Source organism: Ixodes scapularis, unplaced genomic scaffold (genome assembly GCF_016920785.2).
Source record: "Ixodes scapularis isolate PalLabHiFi unplaced genomic scaffold, ASM1692078v2 PGA_scaffold1__304_contigs__length_218370807, whole genome shotgun sequence".
NCBI lineage: Eukaryota > Metazoa > Arthropoda > Arachnida > Ixodida > Ixodidae > Ixodes > Ixodes scapularis.
Window position 1 is genome coordinate 196,433,213 of NW_024609846.1, and position 25,448 is coordinate 196,458,660.

At 45.3% G+C, this 25,448-nt stretch overlaps 1 protein-coding gene across 3 annotated transcripts; it reads right to left on the minus strand.

The window, feature by feature from the left end:
- Positions 1 to 1,648: 1,648 nt before the first annotated feature.
- Positions 1,649 to 24,899, minus strand: LOC115326788 (monocarboxylate transporter 2). Of its 3 annotated transcripts, none has more exons than XM_042291022.1 (7): positions 24,771 to 24,899; positions 19,784 to 19,861; positions 16,740 to 16,899; positions 12,907 to 13,161; positions 7,520 to 7,663; positions 3,754 to 4,698; positions 1,649 to 2,026 (listed from the first exon to the last, which is right to left on the minus strand). In XM_042291022.1, exons 4-7 carry the CDS (start codon positions 13,124 to 13,126, stop codon positions 1,782 to 1,784), a joined length of 1,554 nt encoding a protein of 517 aa, XP_042146956.1. In that variant the 5' UTR covers positions 13,127 to 13,161; positions 16,740 to 16,899; positions 19,784 to 19,861; positions 24,771 to 24,899; the 3' UTR covers positions 1,649 to 1,781. The 3 variants fall into 3 exon arrangements, with proteins under 3 accessions (XP_042146956.1, XP_042146957.1, XP_040078141.2); XM_042291023.1 differs by having other exon boundaries at positions 12,907 to 13,157; positions 24,771 to 24,860; XM_040222207.3 differs by lacking the exons at positions 16,740 to 16,899; positions 19,784 to 19,861 and having other exon boundaries at positions 24,771 to 24,875.
- Positions 24,900 to 25,448: the final 549 nt, after the last annotated feature.

Consider the following 25,448-nt stretch of genomic DNA (forward strand, 5'->3'; position numbering starts at 1 on the left):
CTAAGCTACATTGAAATCCTCGTGAAAACTAGCACAAATAATCTCAAAACTTAAGCTTGTCAAAGCTGAAGTTTGGGATTATTTGTGCTAGTTGAGTGAGTGAGTCATTCACAGTTTGCTAACACAGACATTTTTTAACTTTTTTATACTTTTTAATATATTGAAAGCCGGCCTCCAGATAAAGCTGTATATACGCCAGATAAAGCTGTATATACACCAGATAAGGCCGTATAAATGGCAGATAAGTCTGTATATACACCAGATAAGTCTGTATATACGCCTGATCAGGCTGTATATGCGCCAGATAAGTCCGTATATACACCAGATAAGGCGGTATATAAGGCGTATATAATCAAATAATGTTTGATATGGCCAGATATGGCCCTGATATAAGATTTCCGTACGGTGCAATCCACCCACGTGAAGGCCCATAGAATGAGGGCTAAAGCCTGATCCAAATGGCGTCGTTCCGCTCAAAATTTTCATTCGCGACGTCGCTCTTACCACAAATAAAGCTTGGGCAAAACCGGCCGTGGTGCTTGGCGTCGCAAACTGAAAATCGCAAGCAAAATCGTACCATGTGAATCGGGAATACAACAACTCGGATATTGCTACCGGTTACAATATTCAACACCACGTGCTATGGTTTATACACCGAGGTAATTTACGTCAGACACTGTTCAAGTTAACCAATCTTTAGGGACCAACAATTAGTTTGTTTTGCATCGGCCGTATTGACTCTACGTAGACAGTCGGCATGGTCTTCAAGCCGTCGACGTTTCAACGTGGAAACGCCCGGAACGTGGCCTTAAGGATCCAGACACTTTGACGTTGCTCCCGCGTTTAGGTTGGAACAGCAGCACAATTCAAACTCACGACAAGTCCCCGCTCTAGCAAAGTGCTTCCCGCAGAGGCGATCGTGGTCCAACAATTTAGGGGCTCGTTTGCGTTCTCAGCCGGATAGGTAGGAAACAAGGGAAAACTGACCTTGACACCTTTTCCACCTCCGTCGGTGCAGTCCCAGCCCCAGTCTACACAAGAGTGAATGCCCAGTGCCACCCTTGTGGCCGTTTTTTTATTTATATACTTAGTTTACAGGTTGGAAGTGCACCCGAAGTGCCACAGCCGTGGTGTGACGTTAGACAGTTGAGTTAGTTTCTAGGCTCTGAAACGAGTAATTTTGATGTCTCAAAGGTGGTGCTGTGGAAGAGCACCCCCTTCTACAAGCCCAAATATTACGCTGTTAGATATAAGTATTTGGTACTGGGCAGAGATGGCACTGACCGCTAAAGAAACCCAGAACGTGGATTTCTTAAGCTTTTGTTTAACCGCTTCGTGATTCGTTCGTCGGCGTTCCTATCGTCATTGCTGCAATCTCATTGAATGCGAAAATAGGATACTCCGGGTTCACCCACGTTCTTCGCTTCTTGAACAGTCATAGATCAGCATGATTAGAAGAAAAATGCACTATTACTTGGAGTACAGATGTTTATGATTTAATTTTGGACGGATTTCTTCAGAACGTCTCATAGGCAGTAGTCAATGAAGACAACGCCCCTGTTTATCTACATTACTCAGAATTGACGGACTCTGCTTTTAATTTAACAATTTAATTGTTGAACACGCAGAAATAGAAACACAAGAAACATGGCTGTACATTCATTTTAATAGTAAAAATTCTATTACTTAAACTCAGAAACGACGACACGAGAAACAAACACATACGATAAAAACCACTTGCACAATGTGGGATTACAAACCAGCAAGAAGTCCTTTTTTTTTTACATAGTGCAGTTTTCTTTATTCGCGTGCGACGGGTTTCCAGCTTCGCACGTTCCAGACACCGGGTTTACGTTTATCGAGCATATTTGCTGATTTTTCTTCCTGTGGCAAAGACTAACAGATTTTCTCCGTTTTCGTCGCTCAACGACCATTCTTAGCGACCAAATAGCAAGAAGCAGGACGTTGGCCACCGCGATGACGTGTAAAAGTCCGTTGTAGTCTTGAAGCTTGTCTCTGAAGTGACCTGAACAAAAATAGAGCGCGGAATTATGTCAGGGTTTTGGAACCCGAGAATTGAATGCCTTCGTTTCAAAACATGCATATCAAACTGCTGACCTGACGCGAATTTTCCCTGGCTTAAGGAAACGTATTCAATTTTCCCAGCGACTAAGTTGCCACCTCGCGGCATTCCGGCGAGTTGCTTCAAAATCCATCCCTCGCAGCAGGCTCTTAAGAAAAACAGCTTCCCGCATGCCTCTGTTATGGATGTCGACTGCAGCGAAAATCCAAACAGCGAATCGCCTCTCGCAGCTTCAGAAACGCCGAGGGTGTAGTGTCCCAGGCATTCTTCCGTAGCCAATGAGAATGAAGCGCATGACAATAACGTTAAAGGAACGAATCGCGAAGCAAGAAGTGTGCGTATTGTAAGCCGAACCTACGTTGTTCAAGTTGTCGGTAACTCTAGAAGATGCTTTCTTCGTATACTTTATTTCAAACTAAGTCAGAGCGCATCCAGCATATACGAGCCGGTTGGACCAATCAAGTTGCAATTGGAACGTTATGTAGCAATGTCCGCTAATCTTTGCGACATAACGTTCTAGGACCTGCTAATCTTTGCCATAGCCTCCTATGTACTGACAAAGACAGGCAGATCGCCACGAGAAGCGGCCGCCGAAAAAGAAAAGTTCGAACGGCGGACAACGGATGAGAGGAGAGCCACGTGACTGGCACCCCGCTGGGGCGAGACGCCGAAACACACTTCTCCCGAGAGAAAGAGTGTGTTTCGGGCCCTCACCACTGCAAAAGCTGTGCGCTGACGTCCAGGTTCCTCGAAAAATGGCTCTTTGATGCTCTGTGCTTACAGATCCTCGCGCTCCAAATCTGTGACCAGGCACTCTGCTCGCGACTCCGGCGAACTATAGAGGGCGCGCTGCCCTCTATAGGGAAAGACGAAAGGAGGTCGTTTTCGTCGTTCAGCACGCGGACCACCACAAATTCCCTGCAGTGCGGCGTAAAGTCAGTGTTACATTTGAAAGTAAAGCGATTTTTCGGCAGTAGAAACCTTCTAGTAAGTGCGTAGGAATGACACGGCGGAATCATAAAAATAATTACTGGAAACGCTAATGTTTGTTTCCATGCTTCCTACGAGAACCAAGCAGCGATAGCAGACGACAGAGTCGAAACGGCCTCCTCTCCTGAGCTCCTCGGAGATGCCGCTACGTGGCGTCGATTTCGCTGGAGTCGCGAATAGCTCCGTCGTCGAACTGCCTGGCTTTGAGAGTATAGAAGAGGCTATGTCTCTGCAAACTGGGAGCCAATGAAATTCGCTCTTCTAGTTTGCGTGAACCTGTATAAAATATAAGAAGCAATTCATGTTGGATTAGCGTTTTGCGATTTTAGAACGCAAAAATGCACGACAAGAAAAACAGGGTAATTATCGGCCTTGTTAATTGCTTGTTCGCCTCTCTCTTCTTCTGATGTCAAAGTGGCATAAAGGAAGGTATCGCGCCTTTTCCAGGATTTACAGAGCCTAGTTGGCCCGAGCATACATCGGAACTGCCCCAAAATTATCCGCGCCACGCGGTGCCATCTGGAGTCACCGAAAGGCCTTTTGAGAGTCTCAGAAAAGGTCCTGAGTTGTTGTTGACTGCACACGATAGCACGTATTTTCGGCTGTGTAGTTCATCTTAATGGCGAGGAAAAAGTATGACCTCATACAACGTTCGAAAAATTAAATCTTTAAAAACTCACCAGTCAAAATTGGCAGCCCAAGGATCACGACGCCAACGCAGAAGGACATCCCACCGACCATGATGGGAAGGGCACTCATACCGAAGTCTTTTACACATACGGGAGTCTCAAGAAAAATTGTGGAACCGTGGCCGACGCCCACGAGCACGGAAGACAGCAGCAGCATGGGCAGACTAGTGGACCACACGAGTAGCTCGAAGGCCAGCGCCTGCACCAAGTGCCCGAGGGCCATGACGGCTTCCAGGGAGAGGTGCCCGGAGTCAATCACCAAGCCGCTGACAGTCCTGAACACGGTGTCGCCGGCTGACAATGCGTAGAGAAGGTAGACGGCCTCACTGGGCGTGATGTTCTTGTCCCTTGACAGATCGACAGAAAGCAGCACGAACGTGGTCTGACTAAACACGACTGTGGCAAAAGAAAGGGCGTCGCACCAAAACAACACACTTAGAAACTTTTTCATCGTTTCCTTTAACTCGTCTGCTTGGACGGTGCCTTCTGTGGGCGTTTGTGAATTATTAACTTTTGTGCTCCAGTCGAGAACGTCTTTCGTAGCGTCGATTCGGGAGGCAGCTGATATTGTGCCGGGAAAGCTTGCCTCAGAGCATACAGTTTCGTCCTTTCTCTTGCTTTGAAGTTTTTCAGACAGAATAGAGCGATTTGATTTCTTCTCTTTCTTTTTCACACCCTGGTTGAAATTTCGATTCATCCAAGCCGGGCTCTTGACAATAATTGCACCAGGCAAGGTGTTGAACATGAGTGCGCCCAGTAGAAGGAAGGCCCCCCTTATGCCATAAGTGATGCGGAAGAATTCGATCGCAGGTGGGATGGCAAATGTGCTCAGACTGCTGACGCTAAATAGCACGCTGAAGGCCGTGTTTCGCCATTTTTCGAAGTGTTGCGCCATAACCACGTTCACTCCGACGAGCATGCCGGAAAGGGTAAACCCTGAAATTAAAAACAGAAGCGGAATAAACATTTTGAAGAAATTATAAAACGCATGCGAGTTTGTGAAAAACCACCTAGATGGTCGTTACAAGTGCGAGCTTAAAATAATAAAATAGAAACTGCGAAGTCGCGTGCTTATAATGGTGTAATTGTATTTGAATGTTGGACACCCTGGCACCGGGATCAGTTTGTATTTGTGGCAGACTTTGTATGAACATGTTAAAACTTAATATTTTCACTTGCATCGATGATCAAATAACGAAGATAGGCCTAATTGCAAGAATTCATTAGTAAAAAGAAAAGATACCATACTTCAAATACATTTATACACATTTAGTACCCGTAATAGTTCGTATCTGTGCCCGCATTCGAAATGCATTTTAATACAAAATCCGTATTTGGAATGCACTAAAATATGGCAAGATTTGCCTTAAGTGCATTACGGTGTGTATTTAAAGTGTGATTCAATTTTTATTTACAGAAATGTTTGAAATGTTTTTCGTATGCACTAACAACATTACAAAATATCAGTCTTTTTATTTTTATATTTTCAATGTCTTTCAAGCACATTTTAAGCAAGTATATTTTATATTTACAAAATTTATTTGAAAGGCAGCTCGGATATCCCAACTTAGTATTAATGCATTTAAGTGGATATGAGGTGTACGTGGAGTATACTTTTACTATTCGTATTTTCAGCGTATTTTTAATATATATAGATATTAGTATGGGAACAACTGAAAAGTGCGTTTTTAGTAAATAGCACGATGAAGGCCGTGGTTTAGGACATATTTCAAACGTATCAGCTTTCGCTAAGGCATGTTACGCGATATAGGCCAGACATGCTTTCACAGCGCATAGACTCTCTGTATATTTTTAAAGAAAGCTTTGTGGAACTTGTACATACCGTACAAGTTCTACAAAGTAAGTACATACCGTACATACCGTACAAGTTCCACAAGGTATTTGTCCTTTCAGCTAGATACGTGGGCGCTCCGTCACAAGGCGAAGGCTATATGGGATCACGTAGCAAGCGAGGTCGCTTGTTCACAGCTTTGAAAATTATATTCGAATCAATTCACCAAAGAATGGCATCTTTGTTCTAGAAGATCACCTGATGGACATTGGCTGGACTTAGCGTATCGTTCTTCTCGCGAAAGTTCCTAACCCTTGGAAGAGTTGAGGGTTAATAACCTTCGTCTCTTTCCAAACCAGCTCGGGAACTATGTCACGAATGCATTCATAAATCAGGTGTGTTGAAGTTGAACATATTTTGACGTAAATACCTTATACAGTCCAAGTAAAATTCACAGGGTCTCTTATATTATCCCTAAAATGACGTGAAGGCGAAAGCCCAAGCGTCGATGCATTACAGAGAGATACCCCTCTTAATGTGCTGAGTCATCCTTTATAATGTGCTGAATCATCCTTCTCAATGCACTCAGTCATCATCTTAATTCGCTTAGGCATCAACTTAATTCGCTTAATCATCAACTTAATTCGCTTAGTCGCGAACTTCGTTCGCTTTAATTCCTCGTAATTCACTTTAATGTCCCTTTATTAGCTTTGTCGTCCTTCTCAATTAGCTTTGATTACTCTTACTTCTCTTTAATTTCTCTTACTTCTCTTTAATTTCTCTTAATTCACTGCAATTCCTTTTTGATTCACTTTGATTCCTCTTAATTCGCTTTGTCATCCTTCTTAATTTCATTGCCTTGCCTTCAATTCACCTGTTCACGTAAACGTTTTGGTACCTTTGCTGTTGCCGACGTGTTTTCGCTCAAGGACTTTGAAGGTCGACTGAACGATAAGACATAGGGCTTTCGCCTTAATAAAGAAAATAATCTAAGTTTCAGGCAACGCTTAATGTTAAACTGACACCAACATTAGCGACTGCAAAGATGTAGTTGTCGCCAACCACATGACTCTACCGCTTCGACAAAAAAAAAGGTTTTGTACGCATACAAACAGGAACAGCTTACTTTTGGCTGGACCGGACATATTAGTACTTTACTTCCCTCAACGAAACATACCCTCAAGCTTTCTAACGCAGCTTGGGCGAAGAATAGTTCAGGCGAAACAGCTTTTTGTCGGGTTCATGTTTAGCGCGAAAAAGCAATACTTTTCAGGAATGTTTGCCTCGATATATTATTACCGGTTTAGATCATTGTGTTTGGTTGCAAACGAGTGCGTTCTGCAGTCTTAGGCTCGCTTACGACGAGAGAATAACCTGGAGCCATCTATCGGGTAGGACTTGGAACACTTGCTTTTTCCTCCTATTTTCTTTTTGTTTTATTATTCTTTCACTATGGGTTTTAAAACCTTTTAACAATGTAATGAACTACCATTTTTCATACATAGCATGTACACTTGATCTTGCACGTACTTCAAAACCTTCACTCTAGTTAAATGCAGTTCCTAGGCCGTCCCATAGATGGCTCCAACATGTCAGTGTGTTCCCCCGTCATAGGGCTGCACAAGGCTGCACAACACAATCGGGTGTAACCGAACGCAAGTGTGTGAACCGGAGTTTACTCTCAAGCAGTTCCTATGATTAAATAATTGAGATGTACAAATATATCAAGCCTAGCATAAGACGAGTTTCTCTAGCGTGAAACAAGCCCTAATACTGCATCATTGGCTTCCGTTTCAGATCATCTATTCGAGGACCAAATTGCGATTCATTTTTAATATCGACGCCTTTTTTGCTTTCATATACAAAACCATGGTCTTAAAATATTGAAAATATTTAGCCGATCTACAAGTATTACAAATAGTCGTCATGCTACTCTCACGTGTGCTTGCTCGGCCCAAAAATTACCGTGCAACACGCCGAAAAAAATGTTGATGAAGAGTACGCCCTCGGCGAAGAAGCACAAGGCAGTTGCTGGCCCAGTCAGCGAAGTGCAGACTAGAAGTACCGTCCTACAGGAGAAGCGCCGGCATAGAAGACCCATCACTGGCCCTGAAAATTGGAAATTTGAATTTCGTCAAGTAGTTGAACTTTTAAAATCGCCGCATTTTCCTGGCGCACGAGTCGCTTCTTTTTTTATATAGATTTCTTTCGGGGCGTTTTATAAGACGAAGCAACGTATATGCATCCTTTGTGCCAAAATTTATCTGTGGAATATATAATTTTTTTTTAAATGTTAACCATATTGTATTGTAAATAAAAAATAAAGTATTAAGCTTTTGCCGACGCTTTTGTTTGTATTGCGATATCTGTTCACATGCATATCGTTAGGGCAGAACACCGCTGGATACGAGGCGTTAGGACTGCGGAAGGGTATTTCGAATATTTCTAAAGGAGATCGTCAACGTCACAAGAAGATTTGCATCAGTTTAGGAGCTCGCGCTTTGCGGCGGAGCCAGAAAAAAAATCTGGGTCAAACCCTAGAGACCCTTTTCACACGGGTGTCGCCATATTGAATTGTCGTCACTTCCAGTATGGGCGAAAACATTGTTTTGCCGTCGCCACGCCCATAAAATACGTTTTAAATATAAGCATAACCGTTACATATTCTCTTTTACCTCCCTCTATTTTTTTCTTTACTATTTGCTGGTTGAAACGATTTATTATTTTTTCGTCATCCATACCAGAAACGTCTATTAGGGAGCTGTGGACGAGAGTACAAGGAAAAGCTCTATAGTCGACGCTAGCGCTTCGAGCATAGCTGGCTGAGCATTACGAGCGACGCTGGCACCACCTGACTCCGTTAGCCGTGTGTTCAAACCTTTGAATATCCCGGTTCTGTATGTTGCCACTGACATTAGTGAGTTTAAGTATTGCGCATGCGAGCGAAGACAAGCGCTGTGCGTTCGCGTCCGTTGCGTATTCCACACTGCGCCTACGCGGAGCCCAAAGTGCGCGCTTGGATTGGCGTATGGCGACTTCGCGCATACGCAGCGTGGAAAACACAACGCTAACGCAAACGCACAGCGCTTGCGTTTGCTCGTATACGCAACACTAAAACTCATTACTGTCACGCAGAGGCGACCGTGGCGGCTAAAGGCCCGTTCACACTCTTGCAACCGAGTAAGAACGAGAGAGACCAGACCGGTTTTAAGCCTCTTGCGACGTCTCAGGACCGGATGCGCTGCAGTGGAGCTGGTCCCAAGACATAGTAAGAGGCTTATAAACCGGTCTGGTCTCTCTCGGTCTTACTCGGTCGCAAGAGTGTGAACAGGCCTTTTTACGCGCGATATTTTGCAAGTGCGGCAAGCTGCGCGATAAGGCGCTCAGACCACTCCGTGCTGATATACTGATAGCACCGCCGCTACGGAGCGCTGGGCGGTTGCATGTCCACCGATCGAAAATCTACAGCTTCAGTGACACTGCTTTAGCTGAAAGCAGTCGTAATCCCAAATTCAAAAATATTGAGCGGAGTTGCCCTTTAAGAAAACAGCGCGAAAAAAAAGCGGAGGACTAGAAAAAGGAGCGTGCAAACACACGCTACTGAAAATTTTACTTCTGCACAAAACATAAAGTAACCAAGAGAGGGGAAACATTGAAATAATACAATCAACCCCCCCCCCCCCCCCCCAAAAAAAAAAAAAAAAAAAAGCACTCCCAGCATGCCGATACGTGCCAGAAAAATCTTTCCGCACCTCTTGATAAAATCTACGTCGTCACTCGCTGAGGCCACCGACGGGGCAGTAACACACACGCTCGTTTTATAATTGGCATTAAAAATAACTCATCAATTTCTCTCGCTGTCTCATTAAAAATTCAAATCTCTTCACACAATGGCGAATACGCACATCTGTCACAGTGAGCCGCCCTTTCTACTTAAGACAATTTCAACCACAAATTCTTCCCAGAAAAGGCTTGGCTGCGGCAAATGAAGGTGGAATTTTTAAGAACACAAAAAGAGAAGGACACGGTGTTGGTCGATGGATTCAAATACTGCCTTCAGAGAAAAACCAAAAGTGCATAGCTGCATGGCAATGGGCAAAATACTGGGCTCTTAACTCTTCTGAGGGGGACGATTCATTTAAAGAAACACAAGGTTTCTCCAAACGCAAGCATGAATGTTCAGGAGTTCTTGGAGCCGAGCCAGTGTTTTTGTGTTTTTTTTTTTTTTTTTTGGTATTTAAGTAGCGTAGGACTTCGCTCCTACAAAGCACTGTATGCAAATAAACATCTACAGCTGTGCTTTATTGACAAGCATTAGGCAGACACAGAATCACGGGGGAAGCGGGGGGGGGGGGGGGGGGGGGACAGTGATTTTGAACAAATAAAAAAAAAAGACTAGAGATGATCAGCGGATCGACAACACAGGGATAGCGGCGAAATTGGGAATATTGATGCTCGGGGGAAACGAGACAAGGATTTTGTCTACAGGGGTTTTCACACTCGGGTAGGAAAGGCGGGTGGTATTCGAGACGGAAGACCTGCCACGGAGAAATCGTGCTACAACCTCTAATAACACCGATTAAACAATTCAACGTTTTGCTTGTTTTATGTACTTATATGCCTATATCAAACACCTTTCAACGTTTTGGTTAAATAAAAGTCTGATGTCTCTATAAATTTCAACCCCATAAACCATTTCTAAAACTCCCAAGCTCGATGGAGCATACTAGGCGTGTACTTAAACAAACGGCAGGTTTTCGACTTGCTTCTAAAAAAAAAAAATAGCGGTAAGTTATAAAAAAAGATACGCATTGACAAATGCGCATGGAAGAGCTCTACGAAGTAGATTTTAGCATTGAAAAAACTACTACAGACACCAGCACTTCCAGTCGAAAAAATAACCAGCGTTGTAGCTTGACCGTTTCAGAATGACTGTCGCCGTGTCTATTTCTACGTACATTGGAGAGATTTCTTCTTTCTAAACGATTGCAATTGTTCCAGCAGCAAGATGCATTTTTTTCCTCGAATTTTATTTGACATCGGTTTTTCGTTTCTTTTCTTGCGATGAAATTGACCTATTTCATGTCTGTCGCTGAACCCTACCATTACCTACAGGAGGCTGCTCTCCTAAAGCACTTCCATTGATAATAAAGGCAAGGGTACCGCGGCACGAACAGCTTTGCACTTGTTTATGAAGATCACTTGAGTGTCGACCACCGGGTCGGTCTACGAAGTATATGACGAGGCGTTGCGGCGGTATCAGCGGCGATGTCATCGAAAGTGAGCTCAGCTTTGAGCACACGCGCTCACTCTCTCTAATATCACCGCAGTTCCCGGCGATACAGTTCTGACCGGGCAGCCGGTCGACTCTCGTAGAATTAGTATGCAACTGAAAAGATGTACGTATGTCTTCAAAGCACCTTTAAGTTGTGGTAGTGTCACTACGTTCCGAAGGTTTGAAGGCTAAGAGTGCGCTGCCGTTGGTTTGCCGGAGACACGTACAGGCTACTGAAAAACGTTACTGAACACAGTTACTCGTTACTCGCCCAAAACGTAACTATAAGTGCGTTATTCGTTACTGGCATGCAAAGGGAATGTGTTACTTGAGTTTAAAAGCAACAATTTAATTTCTGATTACTCTGAATGTATTGCTTCTTTTTAAGCATGGATGCAAGAAGGAACGTTAATTCTATTCCCTTTGTAACAGGCCGTGGCTTGCGCCACCTTGGCTAAGTCTAAAAAGACAAACATAAGATTCTTCCCGCACTTCTAAGCCAATGATCTCCCCCTAACTCTCACCAGGCACTGTTGAATATCACCAGGATGACCTTTGGGGAATCGGGCAAAGAAACTAAACCAATATCCCCCCCCCCCGCCTCTTCCTCCAGGCGGGGGAGTCGCCAATTTTCCTCTGGTCAAACCTTGTCGGCGTTACCAAAGCACCGGACCCTCTGGCAGACGAGGCTGAGACTTTGGGCGGGAACCACGCGGGAGGGAGTCCAATTTTCCTCTGTCCCGCCAGTCCCCAGCTGTGATAGCTAGCTGTTTTTGAGTCCTGTACATTTTCAGAGCCGAGTTTTCCTGCATTCTTACCTCCCACGTTTTTCTTTCTGCCTCTTCCACTCCCTTTTCGACTGAAGTACTCTGCCCAGCCCTATCACTAGCATGTTTGTATTTAAGTCTAAGCTTTCGGGTTCGATTTGTCAATTTTGTGCTCAAACTTTTCATGTATACCTTTCGCACCCACCGCGTATCATCCTTTTCGGTGAACCTTTGTTCAAATTTTAACTTACTAACTGCCTCTCTGCTCTCAAAATACGACAAGCCCATGTCCCCCTGTACTCCCTCATTTGGTGTCTTTCCATGTGGTCGCAATGCCAATCTGCCTACGCTTCTTTGTCGAATTTTTAATCCTGATTGAACCTCTGATTTCATGCATAGTGCCCCATTGCCAAAGTACAGTCCTGATACCATCATTCCCTTCCATATATCTCTGACCACTTGATATCTATTATAGTTCCATTGTGGCTTCAGCTTCATAATAGATTAATTTATCTTCCCGTTTCTAATTATATTCTTCTCATGTTCCTCTAGGTATTTACTTCCCTCATTGAGCCAGGCTCCCAGATATTTTTAATTTTCCTACATGGTCGATTATAATTTTTTGTATCCTCAGGGGTTCCCTCTGTTCGTCGTTTAAACACAATTACTCCAGTTTTTTATAGCTGCCTTCCAATGTTGTGAGTCACTACTAATACTCGTTCTTAAAGCGTTCATAAAACAGAGTATAGCTTTCCACATTTACGTTTTGTTTACTTCGCGCTTCTAAACTTTCACTGTAATGGCATGTGCTGGGTGACAGGGGGGGGGGAGGGGGGGGGCAGCTTTTGCACGAATACAATGGTAGCGCATCCCATCACGATTTGATGACAATGATCCGGTGAATGAGAAAGAGGGATTAACCTCATGGGATGAGTCCCCTCTCGAATCGATGTGTTTTTCGGTGGCGTTCATGCAACCACTCTCAGCGGTTGCATTCGGCGACGCCGAACATTCGACCGTACTGCCGAAATTTCGACGTCGCTTATACAAGAGGCCAGCACGGGGCACGTATTAGACAAGAGCCCTGCATCAGTGTTCGGCTAGTATTCGTGTTCTTGCTGATTGGAAACGAGCCCCAGCCGAACGCTGACGTCTCTATCCTGTTTAATCCGTGTCCCGCGCAGTGCTCTTGTAAGTGACGTGAAAACTTCAGCCCTAAACAATTTCAAGTTACGATGTGTTAATTTATGCAAACTCACGCAAATGATTCAGAAAAAGCATGCAGAAGTATTTTCAAGCGGGAGTTTCACCTCCCAGATGTAGAAAGCAGCTGTGCAGCGTCACGGGCCACGAAGCTTGCTTCCTGGTGACACCGAAGGTGCCCATGATACCGAAGAAGAGCACTCCGGTGACGCGGACGCTGAACGTTGCGAAGAACAGCATCCAGGTGCATGACGCGGCCGTGATCCAGCTCCAGCGAGAGTCCAACCCGTGGAGGGGATCGACCTTATGTGACTCCAGGTCCTTCATAGCATGGCCAAGATCAGGCCTTCACCTTCGTCTATCTGCAGGGTGGGAGTGAAGCGCAGAAAACAAAGTGTCAACTTATGGCTGACAGGAAGGTGAGCAAAAACATCACACACATATATACGATACCATTTATTCCAGAAAACGTTGCACTGTCGTAGGGTCATGGCTAGAGTTAACGAATCTCTGCCACCCCTTCGACTACTGGTGCATAACAATATATGTGACTAAATTTAAGTACAGTGCGAAACAAAAGAAGCAACGTCAAAACCGGGAAAAGTTCACGCTACAGCCAAGTTAATTTGGGTGACGGTTTTCAGAGCAGATTGTTACAAATCGAGAAAAAAGTAGCTCAAACACGAACATTTGCACCTGTTCAATTTTTTTTTTTTGTAGGTTTGTCTCAGCAATTATTAATTACCGCCGTCGTTGATTTTCCGCTCACAAAAAAGCACTATCATTTCTCCAAACAAGAAAAAAATTGTGGTTTTAACATTTAATTTCATTTCCCTACTTCCTGATGCAAAACAACATTAAATGAATTGGTGATCGCTTCTGGAGGCTTTCTTATTCTGTAGAATAATGCGTTTGCGTAAAAAAAGCGCCTAACATTAAAGAAACAAATATTAATAATAAAATGAAGCCATGGTCCGCGTTACATTTTTGCCACTTTAGCGTAGGCAGTCATGTGCCACCTAGCTTACCTATACATTCTTATGCGGTTATGTGATTGTTCGCATGTGCTCAAGGACTCACAAAATACATAATATTCACCTTTAATCATTTGTTCGTAGCACTTACATTTTATTAATATCGTATATTTATCATAGCAGGATTCCTTCAAGTTTTTTTGTTTTTTTAATTTTGTCGAATTATTAAGCTTTGTATTGGTAGTGTCCTCTGACCTACATCCAAAAAACCGTCCTGGAGGTTCCGAATAAATACGCCTGCCTACGGATACCCAGGTGGCGTGCTCGAATCCTGGCGGAGGTGTCAGGAATCTGGCGCAGGACTACAGCGGAACAGGAGCCGTGCAACCAAAATCGCTTTTGCGCATAAGAAATGTCGATATGATCTACATTGATTCTTCGCGCTCCATTGGTGCGTGCCAGATGCGCTTCGTTAGTTTGTTGCGTCACCTTCGCAAATTTAACTTTTGGCCCAGCACCTCAATTGTGTCTTACAGGAAACTACACCTACAGAACCAAAATTGGTGAGGCGATGCAAGGGCAGGTTCTGCAAGAATTCCGCGCCGTGGAGCTGACTCTCTCGACAGTCACGACTGCGGAGTCCAAAACAAACATTAATAAATGCATTTGTTTATTGTTTACTGTAAGTAATTCAAACACATCAACCTCCTCGAAATTTAAAAATTGAAAACTGCTTAATTGCAACGAAACATATCATTACGTACTTGTTCAGGCATATAGCACAGTTCTGTGCAGCTGAATTTGGCCTTTGTCATGGAATTTAGGTTCTTCAAAAGTTAAAGAACCCAATGTATAGCCCAGCTTGACTTTTGGTGGCCTGCGTCTGGGTCTCTTAATTGGCCCTAACTCACCAAATAAGTGCCAAGGTTAGGCCTCACTGATTGGCATATTGCTTAGCTATCATCTGGCACTTGTGTGCCTAAATTCAGAAACAAGTGCCAGAGAGAGATAGGCTTCACTTCCGGTTGTTCTGCTTTATGTTGCAACTTGGGGCCAAAATTGCCAAGCAAGTGTAAGAATCAGGCTTCAGTGCTGGTTGCTTGGTTGATACGCGGCATTTTAACTGGAGCCAGACACTGTCTCAAATGTGTGGCGAACCAAAGAAAGCCACAGACAAGACAAAAGGAAAGCAATTTCGCAAGTGGATATAAAAAGGAAGAACGAAAAAGAATGTCTTTCTGCCTTTCTGCACAGTGCCTTTCTCCAGAGTGTCTTTCAATGTTTTTATTTCTTTACTTCGCTGCCTCACTCCTCCTCTTTCCCTTTCTTTAAAATACTATATTTTAGTTGTGAGTCAGCGCTTTTTTGTCCCCTCTTTCTTCTTACCCGCCCTTTTGGAAACTGTTTTTTACTATGCGCAACGATCACCAGCTCGCCCCACGTGTCACCTTGTTTCGTAGCAAAAATGAAATGGGGCAATTACAAAATTAAATGAAACGTAAGATTACCTCGGAAGTCTCTCGCTGGTTCATTTAAAAAATCGCGTTGTTCTAAGTATACACACAGAGCCATAGTCGTGGAATTCATAGCATGCAGCGCCTCACCTGCATTACTCGTGAGTTTATAGCGTGTATTGAGCACTGATTATCTCTTGGATCAGGAGCGCCGTACGCTCACGCAGACTTGTACACGTTACTAAAAAAATGTAAGGAATTACATTTGCAATTACTTGTGGATAAATGTAACTAATTACAGTTACAATTACACTTCCATAAAAGTAAGTGGTCGTTACTTCGAAAAGTAATCCGTTACTTTTGCTGCGTTACTTTCAACCTTAGTGTGCTGGGGTAAGAAACAAGACAAGATTTATGGAAGCGTTTATTGTATTCGCCACTCATATTTTTGTGACCTCGAACATCTCAAGGCTCTCCATATTCTCATCGGAACCCTAGCCTCATTTCTATGTGAAGATGACGCCCTCCGAGCTGAAAACATTCCAACTCACCGTTTTCCAAATTGGTGCTTCCAGTGTAACGCGCGACTGAGGGGCTAAAAAAAAAACACCGCGTTTGCAATGCCTCCCCTCCCCGCTCGACACCCCAAAAGTCAGCTAGATCCTGCTGGCCCATTGAGACGCTACGACCTAGCTATGGCTCTCCTAAACTTCGCTTGTGTACCCAGCGTAAATTATCTCGGTCCCTGAAGTTGATACAAAGTCTCTCTCGGCCTGAAGGAAGCAAAGAAAGAGTGACTCGGACAAAAACAAGAGACGCGCACAAATCCGCTACAGCAGCACGCGTGCACTTTGAAAATCTTTTGTCTTTTCTTTTTTTTTTTTTTTTTTTGAAGGAAACGTTGCAAACTTGGGAGTTTTCTTAAAATTGTTTGAAGGGAGAGTTCAGTTCTCTGGTTCTTCGATCGCCCGCAAGAGGGCGAGCGGTGGGCTGGAGTTGCGAATATTGACATGCTGACGCAAACTGAAAGCAACCAACTTCGCAATTCGTGAAGATTTCTCGTCTGCGAAGAAACTAGCACACAACAAATTTCAGTTTGTGAAACTTGAGTTTGTCACACCATACAATCGGCTGCAAGTTTGGTCATTCTGTCAAGCACGTTGAAATGCGGTAGCTATAGGGAGGTTGGTGCCTAGGGCAGGCTGATCCTTAGTCGTCCAGAGCCTGGGGTGGGTGGTGCTCTTAGTTATGGTGGCACCTAGGGCAGTGTTTTGTATGAAAACCGAATACGCCACACTATTTTCTATTTGTCACGCTGAGTACATTTTTTCTTTACCACCATCCGGACACAAAGCCTTTGCACTGAATTTTGTGGGCCATTACGAGAGGGGAAGATCTATTCTCTATTCCTTCCACTCCTCGTGCGGCGCGCTGTTTCTACACCACCCGTTTCTGCTCCTGCCTCTTTTGCCCTTTCCTCCCCTCTCCGCTACACGCGCATTTTCATATCACCTGCTTCTGCTCCTCCCGTTTCTGTGTGCTGCATCTGTTGCTCAGGGGATTCTTCTTCCGGCGGCGATAGCAGACGGACGTCGAGTCATGCGCTCCGCAGGGGCGGTTACATCGGCCGTTTCTAGCCGTGGTACTCCTGCTGCAGATTACGCGTAGGAAACTGTAAAAGATTATCAGGTCATGCTGCCATCACTGCCCGCTAGATACATCGCGACGAACGCGGTGTTTTTACACTGCGATGTGAAGAGACGCCCCTATCGCATACAGGACTTCAGAAGCGAGCTGGAAAAGCTGGACATCATGAAAGACTTGTCATCATCAGGAGCGTACGAGATAAACCATTTGTGGATGTTTAGACTGCATTCCTTAGCTGCGAAGCAAAAGCTGGTGAACGCGAAAGAACTGCTGGTGAAAGGAGGGCGGTGACTCGTGCTAGACCCGGTGAGCAATGAAGTCAAGCTAAAACTTCACTTGGTGCCATAAGATGTACCAAACTTCAGAGTGAAAAAGGTGTTGGAAAAGTTCGGGAAGGTGTCCAGTACAACCAGGTAGCGCTTCAGAGAACAAGGTTTTCAAAATGTCGAGTCAAACACGCGTCTTGTGCAAGTGACCCTTAGTGAGGGTATGACGGTAGACAAAATTCCCCACGAAGTGCGACTGGAGGGATGCAGAGTCCGGGTCCTGTTGCCAGGGAGAGCACCTCTTTGCCTGCGCTACAGACGAACCGGGCACATCCGGCGAGAGTGTCGCGTTCCCCGATGCGCCGACTGCAACCGCTTCGGACATGCGACGGGGGAATGCGTGACCACGTATACTTCCATCGCTCGGGACCGCAAGGAGCAGGATGAGTCGGAGATGTTCGTGGACGCAACCGAGGCAAAGGATGCTGTACAGACCGCTGCACCGGAGACGCCAGACGACGCGCCAAAAAGGACGGACACTGGAACGGGAACAACGACGGAGCAGAGGCGTCTCACGACGGAACCTCCGAGCTCACAAAGCAACGGAATGAGAACGACGACATCCGTGAATACCTTCACGCAGAAAGAACAGCGCCGAAGGAAACCTCCATCCGTACAGTGGCAGCAGTTCTATCCAAGCACCGGGCTACATGAGCCTATGAACGAGACTAACCCGACAGGGAAAAGTCAGCTAGACCGACCTCCCGTCCCCGACGCGCCTGGCGAAGATGGGCAAAGTTCAACGTCGTGGGCAACTCAAGGACCTAAGAAAGCTCGCGTTGTGTTCAACCCTCGAAAGCCTACAGACGATCGCAGTAAGAAAATCTTACAGTGAGTGTCGTGAAGCGAATTGTTCATGAGAAAGTGGAACGTTTGTCGAGCCTTGTAGGGGGAAACGCTTGCCTATTAGTTTAAAACAAACGTGTAAGAGTATGTTTGTCCCTCTTGAGCCTCTCCGCTTTGCGACCTTAAATGTGCGTAGACTTAACTCGAAAAAGAGGCAGTACCAACTGCAGCGTCTAGTACCGGAGCAAGAGCTAGATATTCTGGCATTGCAGGAAACAAAAATGGAAAATGGCGATTCCATGCACGCACTGAAACCTTTCCTTCCCTGCTACGAGGTTTGCGTAAGTCACTCTGTTGGAGCGTCCGCTGGGTGTTTCTTATTTCTTAAAAAGTCCAAACAGCTCACTGTTTCGAGCGTTATCACAGATGACTAAGGCAGACTCATTATCTGTGATTTCAAGTGTCTAAACCAAGGAGTACGTGTAATATGTCGCGAAAGAGTCCTACATTTTTAGTTTTTGGAAGAGTATCTCCAGTACGAAAAGGCTAATGTGTTTTGGGGGATTTTAATTTTGTATTTTGCAACTAGGACAGGGTATGTGCCAAGAAAAATTTCGATCAAAATGCTACAGTTTTGAAGGAATTGATAAATGAATATAAATTAGAAGACGTAGCCCATCTCAAGAATTCGGGGAAAGAACTTTGTTTTACCTATTTCCAGCAGTCGCTCCACGTGCGTTTGGATAGGATTTATGTTTTGGCAGAGATAAGAATTGTCCAGTGGCGTACCAACTTGTTTTTGAGTGGGAGGCAAACCAGACTCCCCCTCCCCCCAGGGCCGGGGGGCGGTGCCCTTGGTATCTCTTGGGCGCCGCTGGCTTGTGTTTGGCCTGCCCAGTGGTGGCTGTTTCAGGGGGAGGGGGGGGGGGGGGCAAAACATGTCTTGCCCCCCACCTTAAAAAGGGGGAAGGGAAGGCGGCAAGCCCCCCCCCCCTTGCCCCCGGTTGGTACGCCCATGATCGGCGCTCTTGGTTTAAAGCTTTGCAATGCCACAGGATGTGCAAAACAGTCCTATCTTTCCCACATTTGTCACAAAGTTTAACATCCTCACCACAGAGCAGGTGCAAATGAGTCAAACTGGCCAATTCTTAAGCGCCAAAGGAGAGCCTCAACCTGACGGACTTTATGGAAGGAACTCTCCCATACTCCCAGTTGGGGCTTGATATTGTGAAGCTTGTTCTCTTTTTCCAAATCCCAGTCCAACTGCCATGATTTCATAATCGATTTCTGTATGATTGGTTTTAGGTCTTGGTGTGGAAGGCCAAGAGGCGTTTTTTGGGCATTCTTCTCCAGAGGCAGCAAGCAAGTCTGCCTTCTCATTGCCGGAAATACCCACGTGGCTTGGGACCCAGCAGAATTTGATCTGGTGTCCTAGATGAGTTGCTCGGGTTAACCGTACCCGAAGACATTGCACGAGAAGGTTCTTGCTGTCTGCTAAGGACGAAACGGCTAGAAGAACGCCCTGGGAGTCGACAAACAGAGTTGCGTTCATGATATTGTTCCCTAATAAGTACTCACCAGCCATTAAAATGCCGTACAATTCAGCAGTAAAAATATTTGCAAGAGTGTGGAGTTGTCGAACTTTCCTGGAGGCAATGGAATAAACCGCACACCCCATAAAAGTTGATGTTTTCGATCCATTAGTGTGAAAATGTGAGTAGTCCTTGTATTTCTGTTCTAAATAGGCAAACCCCTGCTGAAGAACGAGTGGAGAAATGGCTCTCTTTATGTACTTACACAGTGACCAGTCACAAGAAATTGGCAGAAGGTCCAAAGGGTGCAACTCTCTCACTGCTCCTCAGCAAAGCAGTCCCACTAAAGAAGAGATGGAGCGATGTTGCCATGGTCTGAATTCTGAAACTCAGGGGCCCAACAATGCTCGGCTTGCAGTGGCGTACCAACTTGTTCTTGAGTGGGGGGCAGGGGAGGGGGGGAGGGCAAACCAGACCCTCCCCCTCGCCCAGGGGGAGGGTCTGTGCCCTTGGTATCTCTTGAGCGCCGCCGGCCACTGTTCGTTCTGCCTGCGGTGGCGGCTGTTTCAGGGGGGCAAAACACATGCCTTGCCCCCCCCCCACTCTGAGAACTGGGGGGGGGGGGGGGGGGCAAGCGCCCTCCTTGCCCCCCCCCCCCCCCGGTTGGTACGCCCATGGCAATGTGGTCTTAGACCAGGGGTGGCCAGGCTGACTCGGCCTAAAACCCGCAAACACACCCTTCGAAACTTTCAAGGGCCGCGGGGGGGGGGGGGGGGGGTCAAACTTTAGTTTAGAACAATAAACGAACATCGAACTACTTTCAATCTATCCGAGTCGAAAACAGTCCAACTGTACGTAAGATAGCAGTAGCACAAGACTGCCAAACCGCAACCTGTCTTTCGATTTGAAACACGTTCCATTTCTCCTTTTGGGGAAGTGGTCGTTTAACCGGAAGGGAGGCGGGGGAGTGTGTGTGTGTGGGGGGGGGGGGGGGGGAGGGTTAGGGGAGGGGGCTGCGAGCCGCACTTTAACACGCGAAGAGCCGCATGCGGCTCGCGAGCCGCAGCTTGGCCACCCCTGTCTTAGACTATCACGTCAAACCGCTCTTTATTAGCGACCACTCTCTTGTCACGGTTACGTTGGGGTAAGGAAGGAAGAGGGCACTGAATTTCAGATGGTAACTTTGGAAATTAAATGTCAATTTGTTGAATGACGAGACTTTATGCAAAGGAGCAAAAAAAAAAGCCTTTGAAGTGGTGCTCGCAGATAGTACCATGAGTCGCATGGAAATGTGGGAATACTTTAAGCGAGAAGCTAAATCACTGGCTATAGAAAGGTCGTCTGTTTTAAAGTTCCACTGCAAAAATGAAGAAAGAATTAATGATGAGCAAATATTTGACTAACCTGATACAGGACGAACAAAAATATTCCGGTTTGAATTACTCGGCGATTAAAGAAGCGCAAGCAAGGCTTGACGGCTTTCACTAAGGACGCTATCGCGGTGCGATAATCCGAGCAAGAGCACGCAAATTTCTTTTGGGGGAACAGCCTACTGGCCGCGCCTTGGTTGATGAAAGGAAGTACGCTGTAGATAAAGAAATCACCACCATTGAGCATCACGGTGTTATCAGCAATGACAAAAACATAATTGAATTCGCTTTCGTCAATATTACGAGCAACGTTTTGAAGGCCACGATATGCCGACGAGTATGCCAGATATTAGGGCGATCCTACTGGAAGCACACGAGTCATCAAACGAGGAAAAAGAGTGGCTCGAGGAACCTATCACGTTGAGTGAAGTAGAAAGCGCGATTGACAGTTTAGCGTCACACAAGACACCTGGCCCGGATGGCCTTGGAGGACAGTTTTACCTTAAATTTAAGAACGAACTGTTTCCATTTGTCTTTAGGGTAGCACATTAAGCGTATGACTTTCAAACTTTGCCTCCATCGTTCCTTCGGTCACACACAGTGCTGATTCCTAAATCCGATTATATAAGTGTGAGACAGCGTGTAACTGGTTATAGACTGTAGCACTTACTAAAGTTGACTATAAAATGTTTGCGAAAATTCTAGCTAGACGACTCCAGCATGTGATTCGCAGGCTAGTCGGAACACACCAGACCTGTGGAATTCGCAGGTCTATCCAGACAAACATTCACGTGGCGCGGACTATTTCGCAAAGCTCATCAGCTGAAGGAAGTCAAATTACAGTGCTGTAAATTGATTTAGCAAAGGCATTCGACAAGGTGTGTCATGACGTTCTTTGGGGGGTTTTAAACCGGGCTAATGTGAGAAAGAATATACTCGAAGGCGTTTAAAAGGCGTTACACTGTGTACGAACTAGTTTACAAAAATGCATAAATTGTTTGATGTTTAATATGAAAAAGGGCACGGGGGAACCAATGAGTCGCGATAATCTCTTTCGTCCAGTGTCAAAATGAGGACTCGTCCCACCTATTGGTCCGACAAATTGTTTCACGTTTTCTTTTCTTGAGAAACCAACATCATTTTGCAGGTAGTGTTTCAAACAAGAATAACTCCTCATTTGCCTTCCGTTCTGATCTCTTCTACCATACGCCCCGCCCCCCCCCCCCCCCCCCCCGCCCCCCGGCTAGCAAGGTCGGTTTTGTGAAGGAGATGGTGTATGCTTTAGAATTTTTAATGGCGCGTTACTCTCGGGAGTATTCGTTTACTGTCACCAGAAAAAAAGTTTACCAAAGATCTAATTGATAGTCTTTTCCCCGCACTTTTGTACAGAACTTAGTTCATTACAATGGCTGGGGATGATGTCCTGGTTCACGTCAAGATGTGTATCCTCCCAATCGCGAAATCCTTCTTTTTCCGGCTGCATAGTGCCACATTTCCTGCTAAAGTATGGTTGGCTGAGAGGCGCGTGTTTTTACCTTGGGGTACTAACTGTCTATTGTGGAAGCAGCCTGAAACAGTTTAGCATGTATTCATAGACTGCTGGGACGCAATCATGTTCTGAGACGTCCTAAAGCGCATGATAAAGAAAGGCATAGATATAACATCACATTATATTCGGTTCCTTCCTGTTAACAAACAAGAGAGTGTTCCGCTCGATATGATCATGGTGTCAGGTTTGTTTGCTCCGTGGAAATCTCGTATGGATATCCGCCATGCAGTAGAGAAACCAAAATCTGCTCCACAGTATTTCGCTGAACTTGTAACTCGGGTGAAGAGTGTTTTTGAGTGTACGGAGCAACGCCTGACTGGGCAAGCCTGTTGCACGTGCTGTTGTGTATGAAGAAATTTTAACTCTACAGGCGCCCAAAAGATCTGGGTACTCTGTTTTTACACACTGAGTTAAAAAAAAGACCGGTTGCTCAGTCAGAAGAGCACTCGGCTTCCACGCCGGTGACCGGGGTTCGATCCCTGGCACTGGTTGCCTTTTTAGAGTGCAGCTCTTAGGCGCCCGTTTCCGGCTTGAGCGGCGTCGGCGTCGGCGTAAACGTAAGGTCACGTGACCCCCCCCCAGGTCACGTGACCACCCTAGGTCACGTGACCCCCAGGTCACGTGACCCCCCGCCGTTGGAGGTAGAGGAAGAGGGGGAGGAGAGAGGAGGAGGTGAAGGAGAAAGAAGGGGTGGAGAAGGAGGATAAGGGGAGGAGGAGTAGCAGGCAGAATCACGAGGGAGGAGGAGGGAGGAGGGGTATACCCTCCCCTCAGTACCCTTCCCTCCACCTCCTCAAGAGCTGCGCTCCAATTTGGCGTTACAGGGAGTTGTAAACGGATTTCATTTTTTGCAAGATTGTTTAGCAGTGGCGGAATGACCGACCTTCACATTTCGTGCTTCCGTGGCTCCTGAGGTCCAATGGCACTATAAAGCTACCGCTTAAAATCTGTTCTTTTGAACTGCGGCTCAACAAGCTCCACGTAGGCAAGTGATGCTATGTCTACGATACCACCTCAGATTCTGCCGTTTAAACTCGCAGCTAGCTAAGTCATTTCTCAAGAAAAAATGCTGCCCTTGCAATAAAAAATAACTCTAATAGGCTGCTTCAAAGTTTTGTTCTCCTCACTACTGTTCGAAGCGTCATGCCCAAAACGCATCGACCTTCGTGGCCTCATTGATGAATCTGCAGCTGATATTGCCATCCTTCCAGAAACGCGGTTAACTGATAATGTGCATGACAATGAAACATTTCCCCATCACATGAACTAAAATAAGTATCGTTGTGATGGACACTCGCAAAGGAGGGGCGGCGTTTTAGTTGCTATAGACGTTTTTCATTTCGTTTCGTTCGCAGTCCCGTTGGTTCCATATCTAATATGTGAAACTAAAAAAAGACTAATACATTTTAACCTGGAACAGGCCAGAAAACAGTGTTGAAAGAAAACAAACATTTCTTACTATCATGCATTTTTCGTGATCAGCTTCCAGCGGCGTGGAGAGACCAAAACGATGCTTTAACGCACACCAGAAGTGACGACATTCAAGATGGCTATGCCCTGTCAAAGATATGTATAAGAAACCTATTATCGTTGTACATTAGTCGTAAAAGTTGCATTAAATCAATAAGGGTTTGCATGAGATTTCTTATTTCCGGAGTAATCATTTACATTTTCCACACTGTAACCGGCAAAATCCTACTCAAGAAAAAAAAAATTGAAAGTTGTACAGATTACCAAATGGTCGACCCGTTTTAAATTCGAGCGATTTGCCAAATGGTCGAACCCTTCAGGCCATATGAGGTTATAGAATGCAGGTGCCCATTTGATATTATACCCGTTTAAACGGGCTCCCGTTCGATACGGGTACCCGTTCGACACCGACACCTGTTCATTTGCGGAACTCGTTTGATACGGTACCATTGCGAGGAAAATCCTTCGTTAGCCCCACGTGGGTTCCGTCTGAAACGGGTCGACCCAGAAAAATCAAATACCGAGCTTTTGACACGTCCTTCCTTAGACAAATTTATTAGAGTATGTGACGTTCTACCTCTGATGAATAGGAAGGTCACAACATATTCAGTAGGATTCGCCGTCGAAGAGAGCAAGCACCTAGCATTCCGTCGCTCATCAAATTTATGTTCAAATATAAGCAACTTGTGGACACCGTGAAGTGCACACGGAAACCCGCTAAAATGAAAATGCAATAAACAAAAGCAACCGGAAAACTTCAAGTTAGCGTTCATGGAGCAAAATTGGACATTTGACGTGTGGCCGAGGCGCGCTGTTCTTGATGAGATTGGAAGAATCTCAATACGCAGCAGACGAACACTCACAGTCCCGATGGTGCTGTCTTGCAGCTTGAGCTCGTTGACGTAGGTTATCTCGAAACCGCGGCCGACAAACACACAGTCCCGCTGCTGCCTTGTAGCTTGCACTCTGTACTCGTGGGTTATCTCCCCTCCCTGTGTGTGTTCAGATAAGGACGGTTATGGGGGTCATGCCTATTTCTTTCTTTTTTTTTTCAATCAAGTTTTATATAAGGCAGGAAAGGACGCCCGTGCATACAAAACAAAACATACTTTCGCAAAATCTTTTTCTTTTTTTTTGTAAAAAAATATAAAAAAGAAACATTGCGTCTTAGAGGAGGCGGAACAAGGACTTTCGCAACTGCGCGTAGACGCAAATTTGAGAGTCACAGGAATAAATAATACATCTTTCTACAGCGTTTCAAGGCACTCCAAGCGGTCTATTGGAATTACTCACATTTATTTTTAATCCTTTATTTCAAGTGAAATAAAATGGCGAACTTGTCTCTCTTGCGCAACTCTTTCATATTGAAGCATCTTTCGGCGATGCTTTACCAAAACAATAATTCTCGATTTTCTCCAAACTTCCCGCGGTAAACCCTTGAAAGCCGGTAATTCAGAGTCAATACAAACATGTAGCGTTATATTGTTTTAAATTAGAAAAGAAACGTTCAGCCTTTCCACTTTGGTAAAGAAGGAAGACCA

Excerpts from the sequence above, each read along its gene's own strand:
- LOC115326788 (XM_042291022.1), bottom strand. The coding sequence starts at position 13,126 with ATGAAGGACCTGGAGTCACATAAGGTCGATCCCCTCCACGGGTTGGAC. Across the intron at positions 7,664-12,906 it reads CTGCTTTCTACATCTGGGAG|GGCCAGTGATGGGTCTTCTA; the intron begins GTGAAACTCCCG and ends TCCAATTTTCAG. Across the intron at positions 4,699-7,519 it reads TTTTTTCGGCGTGTTGCACG|GGTTTACCCTTTCCGGCATG; the intron begins GTAATTTTTGGG and ends TTTTAATTTCAG.